Source organism: Poecilia reticulata, chromosome 6 (genome assembly GCF_904066995.2).
Source record: "Poecilia reticulata chromosome 6, P_reticulata-male-v2, whole genome shotgun sequence".
Lineage (NCBI taxonomy): Eukaryota > Metazoa > Chordata > Actinopteri > Cyprinodontiformes > Poeciliidae > Poecilia > Poecilia reticulata.
Window position 1 is genome coordinate 20,932,770 of NC_088835.1, and position 14,545 is coordinate 20,947,314.

A 14,545-nucleotide genomic window follows, 5' to 3' on the forward strand; every position below is an offset into this window, starting at 1 on the left:
AAGGTAAAGGTTGTGAGCATTTTGAAGTTAATTAATTATTTCTTGTGTTCCAAAGCATTTTGAATGAGTTTTTTTGGGGGGTCAAAAGTGAAGCAAATAATTCACTCTGGATGCTCCCGTGCAGTCTAAATTTTGTGTAGTGCTCTAAAATCCTTTAGTGGAGAACACTTCTGGAGCACAAAATGCACATGAGAGCACAGTTTAGCCTCAGTGGCCCTGAAGCACAACACTTCTTGCGGGGGTTGATTATAATTCCATTTTAAAAGCCCTTCTTTATCTGTCCCAGCATGTGGATTGCACACTCTGCGGTGCGAAATTATGACCATGCAAAGCAAAAATGAATGCAATTTAATATTATGAATTTCAGTGGTGTGCGAAACCAAAGAGAGTCGATTTTTATGTTTCTAACATGGCATGGCTTTTAACCTTTGGACGTAATTCTGCTCACGGAGTAGACTGATTAATCAATAGAGGAAAGGCTGAGCTCGGGGAACCTGATTATTGACTTTGATTGGTAAATGAAAAGGGCTCTAACCCAAGTAAGCCAAGTACTAAAACATCCAGGGCACACACACACACACACATAATACATCTTTCTATCTTCACTAGGATTTTGCATTGACTTCTATTCATTTCAATATCCTAACAGCATTTCTTCTTCCAGTGGGGGCTGGGTTTTGGGCCTCATCAGGAGCGGTGGCTCCTCACAACGTAGCATTTATTTGCAAAATGGGCCTTACAAATTGCTGAAACACACACACAAAGCTCCTTGCCAAAGCAAGTTGCTCTTTTTTTTCTTAATGGTGTGTGCTGTTACAAAAAGGGAAGAAAGGGTGTGCATTGTGTCTTGCTGCCCACTTGTTTTTTTGCAGTTTGTTGTATCCTTCTGTCCTATTTATGGATCATCAGGCTTTTCCCCCTTAAAGTGTACTTTGTGAATAATTAATGGTCACAGCCCATTGCACCCTTTAGACTGAGTGAAGTCTAGGACACCATGTAATTGTTTAGCGAGGGCCAAGTAAAGGTAGTCCTCTTTTCAGACATTTATCAAGAGGTAATAATGTGCTCATTTTCCTTTCCTTTAACCATACAAAATGACAGAAATAAATATGTAAAGATCTAAAATGTAAGTATTTCACGTTACGAAAACATTTCCTTTTATATTCAGTCCTTTAACGCACAGTTGCACATACTGTATCTTTCCTTCCTGTCAGGTTTACGTTGCTGTTGCATCTGTGAGTTCTGTTGGATTCACAGAAGGCCAATAAACAAGCATACACACGCGCGTACACGGTGGAAACAGACCAAATACACAAACACACATGAGTTGCGGGGCTATCTCTCCTCTCAGTACCGCGGTCCATCGACCCTGTATAGCTGCTCTCAGCTGGATACATGTCATCCACAGCAGCCGTGCCTGTTAGGGGAGACTGAGAGCTGTGGAGGCTGCAAGGGAGGTGGAAATAAATAGAATGAGTAAAAAAAAAAAAAAAGAAAGAAAGGACAGAAGAAAAAGCAAAAAATTTGTTTCAGGGAGGAAACAAATGTGAGAACCCGAAGATGAGTGCCGTGCCCTGTATGAAGCTGACTCACTGACTTAGGGAGGTCAGAAGGGAAATGGGGTTTTCTGTCAGATATTACTCTGCATAATAACTCCCTGGCAGAAGGGTCAGTAGTACATCCTGCACTTTCCTGGTTTTTTATTTTTTATTTTCAGTCATCCTTGCAGATCTGTTGCTAACCCACCATGTGTGTCCCACACATCTCTTTAAGGGGTCTGAGGTGATGCCCTGTGCCAGCTGCAATCTTCTTCTAATCTTCTCAAATCTGGTAAGGCAACTAATCACTCACTAGGAGCAGAAGTCTACACACATTGTTCCAAAACAAAGCCCTCCTGTAAAATACAAAAAAATGCTCGATTAAAAAAACTAGCTGAGGCATTTACCAATCGATACCAATTTCTAGCTTACGTTGACATTTGATCTTGCTTTTTTTTTCTCAAGACTGTAACTCATAAAAAAGAAACAAGCTTGCTTCAGACTACCTAACACAGGCAGTACTTTTGAATCAATTAAGGAACTTTCCCTATTTATGCATCAGAGCATGTCCTAAACTTTTAGATTATCTTTAATTAAACTCAAGGACTGTATCAAAGTACACTTTGTTTATTGATGTGTCTGTTGAACTAGAATGATGGGTGTCCTCAGTTTTAATGGATGTAATGAATAGAAAAAAAAAAAAAAGATTATTCCGTATTTTACCTGCCTCTCACCAGTCAGAGCTGTTTATGGAAAAACTCTCCTATTCTAAACTCTGGTGGAGTGATCTTTGCATCCCTAATTAAAACTTGTATAAGACAGTATAAGACGTTTAAAATTTACTCTAAATTTTATTCCCTGTGATTTGTAATTTATATAAACTATAATAGTACCAAGACAACAGGGCATGTGCTGATATCCAATGTAGAAACATTTTGGAAAAATTCATGGTAGCACAGCATTTGCACACTCGCCTTGAGGGATTACTGAAAAGGCAACAACAAAATGCAAGCGATTGTCCACTGTTGCTACTTGCTCATTCAGGAGGAGAGATGGCTGCAAGTTAATGACTTGTTTCAATCCACTGGGAAAACGTTTTAAAATAATAAACTGAACTTCACTGAACTGCTTGATAAAAATGATTAACTGGAATTTATTTTTGTTGAATTGAATTGACTTTTTGTAAAGTGAATGGAATGTAAATAGTACATAGTTTCATGATTTTTAATATATTTCTTAATATATTTTAGTGATTCAGAATTTTTTTCAAAAACCAGGAGAGAAGGCTACAAATTATATTTAAACCTTACGATAGTTTCAGATAGCCTTTGAACTTAATTCTACACTGCATCCATAAAACAAAATTACTTATCAAACAAAAAATGATTTAGAAGTGATGTTCCAACTTAGGAAGGAGAAAGTCTAATTGGAAAATTATCCTGCCATCTGATCAATCAAATGTTAAAGTAACAGATCAGTCATTTTTATAGATTTACTGGCTTAATAAAGACAAAGAAGTGTTGGCAATTGAATAAAGAGTCTCACGCACACCCAAGCTGTTGTGATTTATATTCAGCAGTACTGTGGAGAGTAGTGAAACATTTTTTTTGGTCTCTGAAATGGATTTCTGTTGATTTGATTTTATACTATGTTGTTTCTCTCAATCCACTTGCTTTTGCACCTTCAATAAGGTTATAATGAAGCAAACATTCAATTTCCTTGAAAACCTTAGGGGCAGTGATAAAAATAATGTTACATATTGTTTGGCAATCTTTTTAGGACATTACTTGTAGAAGATGCGATTTGGAATAATAATCATACTGTCAGTAAGGCATTAGAGGAAACAGCTAATACAGATCCACCTTCCATGGAGAACATAATTTTTTATAGTAAATATTTTCTCAATTCCTTGACTGCTCGTTTTGACTTGTTCTTCTCTCATAATACTTTGGCCTCCCATGTTTAATTGTACCTATTGTGAAAAACATGTAAAAAAGCCATTCCAGCCAAAACCCATTTCTTCTTCTTCTTATTTTTTCCCCAAGAGAAAGCATGACTTGTACTCTTGAGTGTGTTAGCAGAGTTAGCTAATGTTAATTAATTAACAGAATAATGTTTTTTTGAATTTTGAAAGTCATCTAATCAATATAATTATTAAAATAATTATCACTTTCAAAATGATCCCAAAATGACCCCAAATTGTCTATTAAAAACATTATACTTTTGTCGAAAGAAGGTGAGAGTGTCTGTGTTCTTGTTTAATGAAATCCCAGTGATCATCCTGTAAAGCGCTTTCTGTTCTGTATCTTAACATAGACAGATCACTCATATTTAGATAATAAAAAAAACAACTCTGAAGGTCATGTCAAAACTGTAAAAGCTGCCATCTTCAGACACTGTGATGCATCTTTTTTTTTTTTTGCTGGTATTTAAGTTAGACATTTCTTCCTCATACTGAAATGTAATAGTGGAAGCCACAAGATCTGACTCGTATCCAAAATTTGGTAATTCCAGCATCTCTTAAAAGTTTCTTTATCCTTTTTATCTTTCAGATTAACTTTGGTGTGTACCGACAAAATGTCTCTGCATAAATTCACCAGTCTGCTGCACTTTTGTACTATAGACTTCTTCATAGTGGTGCATTTTCAAATGTTTTGTCAAAATCTTTAGTGCCAGATAAATGACCTAAATGCAGGACTGTAGGAAGTCGGGTACATCATCCCTTGAACTGAGTTTTACAGGAAAACATCTAAAGTATTCAGGGACTCAGGGGAATAATTACAACTGGCTACAAGGGGGTTGATTGGAAGCAGAAACCCACCCTGTGTTTGAGTTGTAGTCATCCTCTGTTCCCATTTGTGGCACCGTGTGCAGATTTCCGCTCCTCACTTTGAATCAAGGATTTACATGACTATGTAAAAAGAAACAGTGAACCATTTACAGGGGAAATATATTCTAGTCGTATAATGAACGTGGCTTGTAGAATGCCTTGCAATGATTTTTTTTTGTGTTGGGAAATTTGTGTTTTATAAATAAATTAAGCTCACGCCTCAGATTCAAAAGCATGAAAAGAAACATTTGACAAATACTGTCAATGGCATGGTAAAGTTAAAGTACTTTTGTGTAATTGGATCTTTACAGCTGGGCTTACATATATCAGATTTATATATATAATATATATATATATATATATATATTAGATTAACAGATTAAACAAGAGGTGGAAAATGATGGGCAGCAAAGCTGTTGAAACCTTAATTGAGTCATAAGCTGTGCTCAGCAGCATCAGATTTTGTTGTCCGTATTGTTGTCAGATAGCATCTTTCATGGTAAAATCCATTCAGTCCTCACACTCTAATTATGCGGGGGAGAGTGGGAGTAATAAATATTACACACACACACACACACACACACGCAGAGATACGTGCACACATGAACTGTAAAACATAAAACTTCATGGGCAAGGAGAGAAATTTTCAGAGGGAGATCAGATTAGCGGAGCTTCTCTGATCTGTGGCATGAGAATACTGGGCTCATGTATCAACCAGCCATCTAAGCTGGCGTATCCTGTCACAACCAGAGGCGCACACACACACAACTAAAATATGCAATCACATACACACACCGTACAAAAAGTTTTTGTGAGTGATGCAATAGGGCAGGAGCTAGGGAGAACCTCTAAGCAATTTGATATCCCTACACGGCTGAGTTTTTGCTGTGAGGCACGAATGTCTTTGAGTCGTTATTAACAATGTCCTCAAACCCCCCCACAGGTCTGATGCCTCATTGTACTAATTGTGAAGTCTGTATATTAAATGGGATTTTTTTACCTCCTTTCCCTGCTCTCTCTTTTACCATCAAGGAGACTTGATGGCCAGATGGTTTGCCCCTTCATGTGTGGTCCAGCTCAACACTTCCTGACCATTCCATGGGCCACAAGACGACGCCAACATCCACGGCCGCAGCTTGACTCAAACCTTCTGCGTTTCCTGCTCTTCCTTTTTTGCCCCTCACCCCCAACATCAGTCTCTGCCCTCTTGCTCTCCTCTGCTTCGACCTCGGTTTCTGCTCTCACCTCACATTTTGACAATCCAAGTCCTCCCTGAGCCCAACATGGTGTCCCACCTTCCCTCTTTAGTTTTTGTCATGATGTGTCAAGGCGCCCTGCTGGCAGACCCACCTCAGTCCCGCCGTGAGATCCGCATCGAAGGCGACCTGGTGCTCGGCGGCCTGTTTCCAGTGCACGAGAAAGGGGCTGGAATGGAAGAGTGTGGGCGCGTGAATGAAGACAGAGGGATCCAGAGGCTGGAGGCCATGCTGTTCGCCATAGACAGAATCAACATGGACAGCACTGTGCTGCCGGGCGTCTCCCTCGGGGTGCATATTCTTGACACCTGCTCAAGAGATACGTATGCGTTAGAGCAGGTGGGTGAGCTCAATTGCTTTTCAAAAAAAATTAAAAAATCAGCGTATGTGTAAATTTTGGATGTTTCTGGGCATGGTTTGAACACAGGTTCTGCCTCTGTGCTGATAAATAGTCAGCACGCATGCTGTGTGTAGACTGTGGAGTTTTCAGTTGCATCAGTTGACATCTACAGCTGAAAATAAACAAAAAAAAAGAAGAGAGATCTGCAAAACAGTGCAACAAATCCAATTTGAACTGAGAAAAACAGGGATAATTAGAACTACATATTCAAGTGTTCTATGACTCGCTTATTTGAAATTTCATCAGAAATGGACCAAAGATCTTGTCTCTGAAGATAAACGTTAATGCTTGAAAGAGGCAGACTGAAGCTATTTTCCGTTAGAAAAATGAACCAAATTACAAGAAAGATTACTGCACTTTGCCTCCAGGAATTGTTATCTTTTAATAAAAAGACCGTATATTATCTCGGCACATCCTCATGCATGTATTAAACAAAGTTTCAGACTCATTCATGAAAAACGTGGATTCTTAACATTTAGTTGCTCGGATTTGGTGGCACATTCATAGCTAAACAAATATGTTTCACCACAATACCTTTGCTAAAATTTTCAAACCCCTTGAACTTTTTCAAAATGTGTTGTGTTAAAGCCACGTGGGGATTTTAAGTATAATCAATATTACATTTTTTTTTACTGAGTCATGACATTCTAGCACATGTATGCTTTGATCTTAAGAAATTCCCTTGTAGCAAAGGCTGTAATCTCAAGTATTTCACAGTCTTTAACAGATTTCTTCCAGAGTTTATATGTTTAGCTCAGTCCATCTACTTTTCAACTCATCAGCCTCCCTGTTCCTACTGCAGAGAAGCATTCCCAAAGCACATTGTTGCTGTCACTATGTTTCACAATGGGGGTGTTATGTTCAGGATGATTTACAGTGTTACTTTTTTCATCATTGTTGTTGTTGGGTTTTTTTTTTCCATTTTGGTCTCAACTGGTCAGAACAACTTATTTCACATTTTTGCCTCATCCTTTTCATGGCTTGTGAGAAACATGAAATAGGACTTTTTAGGATTATCTTTCAGTAATTGGTTTCTTCTTGTCACTCTTCTGTAATGTCTGGATTGTGCACAACTAATAGTTGTCCTGTTTGCTAATTTTTCAACCTGATAAACAAATAACATGAATGTAATAGATGTATTGATTGCGATTTGACCACTTTTTCATCAGTCTTGTCTTTTATTAGAGTAGAGACATCTCATCTCATCTGTTAGTTGCCTGGATATGAGCTTGTATTCCAGCTGTCCTTTGCATTTTTAATTCAAAAATACATTTTGCAACTCTACTGTATCGTTTTCCTTTCACTTAACAAGGATACATTACATTGTGCTGGACCACAAAATCCCAATAAAATATATTGAAGTCTGTGGTTCTAACATGATAAAATGTGAAAAAGTTCAAGGGGTTCTTCTGCCAGGCACTTGTTATGTTACTGTTATTCCAGAGGAATCTAATTTGAATCACGGACCTCTGTACTGAGGAAAACGTTGAAAGCCCTGAACATATATTGATAATCGTTTGTTCAAAGAGATGGAAACCCATTTTTGAACAATTTCCAGGCTCTGGAGTTTGTGAGAGCCTCCCTGACCAAGGTGGATGACACAGAGTTCATCTGTCCTGATGGGTCTTATGCGCTGCAGGACGACAACCCTCTTGCCATCGCAGGAGTCATCGGAGGATCCTATAGCAGTGTTTCCATACAGGTAAAACTAACATTTACTAATATTAACAACATATTCAACACTTGGCCCCACATTACATCTCTGTGAGCACCTTACTGATTTTTATTTATTCTTTTGCATACCAACTTAAGGGTTTGGAAGCTCACATATTCCGGCTCCCGTGGTCTGATTGTGTGTTGGTTAGCACATGCATATTTCTTTGAATCAAGTTCAGTCAGCATGTTCGTCTGTGTTTCCCTAACTCCTGTTGCTCTTGTCACAGAGCTGGGTGATTTACATAGTTTAGCATAAAACCTTTTTCTCTCTTACTCCTCTGTGACTGCACAAAAGCCTCCTCCTATCAGTTCTGAAATCCCTAATCTGAGCAACTGTCTTTCAGTCTCCTCACCCTTTTCTTTTTCTATCCCTCTCTCTCTTCTTCTCTCTCTCTCCCGATTTATGCATTGGTCTTTTCATGTACTTCAAATCTTTGCTTTGTTCTGTTTCATTGTGGGTTGTCTTTATGTGCATCCACAGGCATTCCCCTTGGCTATTAGGGAAGAGATCAGTGTATGCTGACCTCAGCCCCCTTCTCCTCCTCCATCCTGGAGCAGTCATTGTCAACATTTTCGCTCTGCCTCTTGTCCTTCCTTACCCATTATTATACCTTGTCTCCTTTCACCTTATTCTTGTTGCCCCCTTTTTTTTTTGCTTTTGCCCTTTTTAACGTCTGTTTTTAGGTGAGTGTGATTCACAGGACCTTAACGCTGCCCTACTTTCTGATCTCCGTCCTTTAAAGATTAGCTAGCTACGCCTCTCTACTTGGCCAGTGTGTCTCTTGCTTCTTAATGAAGTCATATGGAATTATTTTATGTTGAACCATGCAGTTCAATGCCTGGAAGGTATTTACCGAGCAGTCATCGTTATTCCCCTTCATTTATGTGTGTGGATGCATCTTAGTTTGTGTGTGCTTATGTTCGTGTGCCCGTGCTGGAGTCTGAGCCACATCCAGGTATTACTCATTTTATGTTTCCCTAAATATGTTTATACACAGTCACATCATGCATATTTTTACTGGCAGAAATAATTATGTCTACTTAGCCTAAAGTTACCCCATTTTTAGCATAAAGACATCATTCTTTTAAGTTCAAGTTTAGAACAAGGGTTGACAAGAATCGCTCAATGCTACATCTTCTGAAATCATGAGTAAGTGTACCTATCTATGTGTTTTGATGCTTTATCACTCCACCACTCTGTTTTTCCTGTTTCCATTTTTCTCACATTCAACCTGTTTCCACATTATTACTATCTTCCCTCCCTGCTTGCTCATAAGAATAAAGCAAAGTGAACTCGCCGTGTCCCCTCAGATAAACCGTGTAGATGTTGTCGCTGTCTGGTGGCACCTGACAGAGCAATCCAGTTACACTTCTAAGTGTGACCTTTAGTGACAATTAAGTCAACACCGTTCGCTGCTGTTAAACTCATAAAACCTTCCTAGATGGCTAAAAGCAGACATCAGTGTGACTATGGCAGTGTGTCTAAGAGTGTTTGCGTGGATTTCAACCTGTGTGCCGTCTACTGAGCTGTGTTATTAGCCTAATAGGATTTTGACATGTTGTCAAAACAGCTCATCAACTGCACCATGAATGAGATACAGAAAAACCTAGAGCAATGCACTCTGGAAGGATTAGACTGAGGAAGGCGCAACATTTCTGTGTAGTTTGTTGATTTGTACGTGCAGGTTTATGATGTATATTTATGAGTCTGTCAGCATGAGCGTGCGTAGCAGCTGTGTTTGCATTGTTTGCGTTTGATCATGTGCTGGGATTTATGGAGAGAGCATGACTAGATTCCAATCATCATGAAAGGCAAATGCTATGGACACCATAAACCCTGTAATGATCTCTGTGTCTGTTTTATGGATGCTGTACAGCACCGGTGCCAGTATCCTGCAACTTTTAGATGCATCTCTTTTCCAACATACCTTAGTCAAATGAATTAATTCCCTCATCAGCACGCCATTCAGCTCTGCAGAGGACTGGTAATGAACTATTGATTTGACTCAGGTGTGTTGGAGAAGGGACCCATCTAAAAGTTGCAGGATGGAAGCTCTCAGGGACTAGAGTTGGGCATCCTGCTATACAGTTATGTTTAAGTTTCTGCATAAGACGGGTGTTTTGTGAATGGAATAAAATTGTATTTAGTTTTGAAATTGCAAAGACTATTCAGTGGGTAACCCAAGTAACAACATAAAAAAAGAGAAAATAAAAGATAGAATAAAGCAAAAACATGAAGCAAAATGCACAAAAATATAGTTCCAACTTCAGTTATTTCAGGAGAGAATTAGGATTAAATGTACTCTTATTCTCAGAAGACATCAGTTATACTATTGATTAAAGATTCATTTTGATTAATTCCAAAATTTGAATAACATTGAAGTAACAACCGAGTGACATTTACTGAATATCTAACATCGTCCTCTTCTTAAAGGAAATCCAGACCTTCTCCTGGAAGGTCTGGATTTCCACAGTTTTGACTCCACACATAGAAATCAAAAACATTTTGAGTAATGCACACAAGAAGAGTTTTGAAGCTGGAAACACCTCTTCAATTAGGATTCTGCTCCTCTACCAAAAACATGCTTTGAATATTTCACAGCAATTGATTATTTTCTTTGCTCTGAGCAAAACTTGTGCTGTTTAGAAGTTCACAAAATCAGCAAATTTCAATATAACAATATTTACCGCAATGCTTGTTTATGCTTAAAGCTGCTGTCACACTATTACCTATCTTGCCATGTATGCTGGCATATTTAAAAACCGTATTAGTATGTATAAACATGAGGAAATGAAGGGGATTTTATAGAGCAGCAAGCCCGGTTACCTCTTTGAAGTGTGTATTTCTCTTTTGAAATTCTATCGTCATTGGCGTGTTATCATACGGGCGAAAAGACTCATGACTCAGGACAGCAGAACTTGGTGGATGGGACTAGAAGGGAAAAAGATTTATCCATCAAGAAGGATATTCATTATTTTATCAAATAATTGTTTTTCATTTTGTATTTTATTTAATCTAATACAGATCTGGATAAAAAAAATAAATCACATACATTTTCTTTGTTCTTACTAGATCAATATGTTATATGATATTTTAGGCCATCTAAGAACAAAATTTCAGTACTTCATGCATGTCCCAAAAATATTAAATGAATTATTCTGAAAGTAAGTCAAGCCATCACTTTTATGTTCTGTTTCAAATGTTCTGCATGACGTGGTGAGTAAATCTTCATCAGCAGAGAGAGAATCTTCATTATGTAGTGTGCGATTAATATAAGTAATGTTATTACTAGGCCATCGCTGCAGTATTCAAGCAGAAGTTGTCTGAATGCTAAAGTGATGGTACATATGCCGAATGTGCGCCAAAGATGGCTGGGCAAATTCAATAGCTCAGTTTTTTGTCAATACATCACAGTAAATTTATGTAAATGCCCCATGAATTTCGTGAATAACCTAAGTGTTCATACGTTATCTCCTATTTTAAAATACATCATACCTTTTTTTGAATGATTTGATTCTAGTGTAATAGATTGGCCCTCAGTGGAAAACACTTCACAAGCTTTACAACAGTGCATAAAAACGTAAAATGCTTTGATTTAATTGTTTCTTTAGGTTAACAGAACAAAACTGACTCAAAAGAAACTGGCGCCATTGTTGACACCTCACCAAAACATCTTTGATGTAAATACATTTTATAAAAAAAAAAAAAAACTGTTTCCCTCATGGATTTTCATGATCATTTCTTGAAAAAAATAAAATAAAATCATGGATACAGAGAATGTGAAAATGTGTGATTCATTTGGTAAATTTGTGTAGTACGTTAGAAAAGGTTTCCTGTGATTTATGCCTTATTCTGCTGTCTGTCCTTGCAGGTTGCCAATCTTCTCAGGCTCTTTCAGATCCCTCAGATAAGCTATGCTTCAACGAGTGCCAAGCTCAGCGACAAGACCCGCTATGATTACTTTGCCCGCACTGTACCGCCAGACTTCTACCAGGCCAAAGCCATGGCAGAGATCCTCCGCTTCTTTAACTGGACATACGTGTCCACTGTGGCGTCAGAGGGAGATTACGGTGAAACTGGGATAGAGGCCTTCGAACAGGAAGCACGAATGAGGAACATCTGCATTGCCACTTCAGAGAAGGTAATAAAAGAAACAAAAATAGCTTAGAATCTAAATCTTAAATCGTCACTGCACCAAAAAGACTCACTGAGGTGCTAGATTTATAAGTTTCTCGTATTTTTCCTTTATGGCTTATCTCCCGTTTTTCTGAATTGGGGTTGAAATTACTGTGTTATCAGTGCTGAGGCAGAAAATAAAAGCTTATCTCTAAGAATTCTTTATGAGTGCTTTCCCAGTCCCATTTTCTTATGTCATTTACTACAGAGATAAATAATAGCGTGAGACTGTTAAGCACATTTTCTTGCTTGTTTTTCTCCATTAAATGATGATGATCACTGATTGCCAATATCATTAGAATGGAAGAAGCATTTTGGGGGGGGATTTTCACGCCATAATCCCCCGTTTTTCTCCAGGTGGGACGTTCGAATGCAAAGAAGTCTTACGAGGCCGTAATCCGTCAACTCTTCCAGAAGCCAAACGCCCACGTGGCCGTCCTTTTCCTGCGCAGTGATGATGCCAGAGAGCTGATTGCAGCTGCCGCCAGGCTTAACACCTCTTTCATTTGGGTGGCTAGTGATGGCTGGGGCGCACAGGAGAGCATTGTCAAGGGAAATGAAATAACTGCTGAAGGAGCTATCACACTTGAACTGGCGGCAAACCCCATACCAGATTTCAACCGCTACTTCCTGAGTCTGGACCCTGTCAAAAACCACCGGAATCCCTGGTTCAGGGACTTCTGGGAGCAGCGGTTCCAGTGCTCCTTGGGAGCTGGAGGCTTAGGCTTCGGGGGAACACCTCTTCCGCCGTGCGACAAAAACTTGTCGATGGACCAGAGGTATTTCGAGCCAGAGTCCAAGATCATGTTTGTGGTGAATGCAGTGTACGCCATGGCCAATGCCCTCCACAACATGCAGCGGAGCCTGTGCTTGAACACCACCAAGCTGTGCGACAGCATGAAGGCCCTGGATGGGCGCAGACTCTACAGGGATTACATTCTTAATGTCAGCTTCACAGGTAAGTGAGCAAGAGCATAGTGAAGAGAGTGTCGAGTTCCAGATAAGGTGGTGAGAGTGGATGAAGCGAAAAGAGAAGCAAATGTTGGAGAGGAAGGATACAAGATAAGAAGAAGTAGACAGGAATGCGAGTGCAGTGTCTGCCTAACGGTAGTCTAATGAACGCATGGCTGTTGTCCATCTTCTACTCCACAGAACATGAAAAGTACTGAAACAAATCCTCTTAATTGCTATGTATTGTCAGAGCCAGCTTGCCATTGACACCTTTTACCCATGCGTAATTGATACGACACTACAAAGTTGCTTTGAGGAACGAGAGCTGCAGTTAATCCGTGAGCCATATTCTTCTCTCTTACACTAATGAGATTGTGTGTGTGTTATAATAGCTCCTATAGCATGCAGCTTGTCTGTCTGTCAGTCTCTGAAGAGTCGAGAGAGAGGAGACAGAGGATTGGCTTGACTGACAGATCACGCACAAAGGAAGTGTTATAAATAAACTGCTGCATCTCAGGGACTGACACAGGTTTAGAGGTGCTTATTCCCCCACCAACCGTGACCAGAAGCAGACTTCAAAACACCCTGGCAAACAACATTAACAGCGGCTTTGCCATGGGACATTGGGGAGAGTGAGCAGGAGGGATGGAAAGAGGACGAGGGAATGGCATCATCCATGAAGGTTTGGAGAGAGAGAGGGGCTTACAGATAAGACTGACAGGCAGACTAAAATGAGAAAAGAGAGTTTAGGGTAAGGTGAAAAGAAGTGAGAGAAGAAGTAGTGAGGAGAGAAAGAGGAGTGAGCAAACAAGAGCTGCAGCGGATCCTGAGTGGGACATCATGCGTCAGCTGAAGAACACGGTTTTATTTGAAATGTTCCCATAATGAAAATGTGGGTAGGTAAAAATAAATAAATAAAGTTGAACAAATCACATCAAAATGAACAGTACTCTCCATTTTAGATAGTTGCTTATAATATTGATTGAAATGTCTCACATTACCTCCAGTAAAGCACAAGTGAAATAAGGAATACCAGATTAAGGGTGATTTTTATTAGTTATCATACATTTATGCTATAAAGGGTAAGTAGCAAAGTAGTGGGGAAAAAAATTACAAATAAATTTTTTATTGTTTTAAAATACAGTACTCTCTTTTCAGTTTAAAACAATTCAGCTCATGTTTGACCGGTCCAACTCTCTTAAAATTTGTACTGCGACCCTGCAGTTTGGCACCGATAGACAGGTCTCTACTCCGTCCAGCAGCAGTGCAGGGTACTATTTACCCAAAGTATATTGTACCATTTGTTTTTGCTACGCTGTCGTCCTTAATTTTTCTTTTTTACAAGTTGCAAAATTTATATCAGATAGTTGTTTAAAGAGTTGTCAAAGATTCATCTATATTTATTTAGTTTATTGGTTCTTTTCTGGTTTTTTTCACACCAGAAAAGAACCAGCAGCCAATGAAGTCATCCTAAAATAACAACTAAAAACACATCCAAGAGTAACTATGGGTTTAAAAGAAACAACAAAATAGCTTTTAATGTGTAATCTTGTAAAAAAAACAACAACCATCAAAACAATGTTTCACTTTGTCTCACCATTGAACAGCAAAAGGATATGTCGTATACTTTATTCATATGAAGGATGTTTATGGTGTAGATCTGGAAGAAAATCAAGA

At 38.9% G+C, this 14,545-nt stretch overlaps 1 protein-coding gene across 6 annotated transcripts in view; it reads left to right on the forward strand.

Annotated features, from left to right (window-relative positions):
* Nucleotides 1-14,545, forward strand: part of grm3 (glutamate receptor, metabotropic 3) — a 45,732-nt gene that overhangs the window by 12,935 nt on the left and 18,252 nt on the right. For 2 of the 6 annotated variants that reach the window (XM_081608143.1, XM_081608141.1), the window contains 5 exons: nucleotides 1,774-1,830; nucleotides 5,401-5,963; nucleotides 7,583-7,726; nucleotides 11,613-11,882; nucleotides 12,275-12,875. In XM_081608143.1, the coding sequence (XP_081464269.1) occupies nucleotides 5,652-5,963; nucleotides 7,583-7,726; nucleotides 11,613-11,882; nucleotides 12,275-12,875 (1,327 nt within the window). In that variant the 5' untranslated portion in view covers nucleotides 1,774-1,830; nucleotides 5,401-5,651. The remainder of the gene's footprint in view (nucleotides 1-1,773; nucleotides 1,831-5,400; nucleotides 5,964-7,582; nucleotides 7,727-11,612; nucleotides 11,883-12,274; nucleotides 12,876-14,545) is intronic. The other 4 variants (XM_081608146.1, XM_081608142.1, XM_081608144.1 and 1 more) reach the window with 3 other exon arrangements.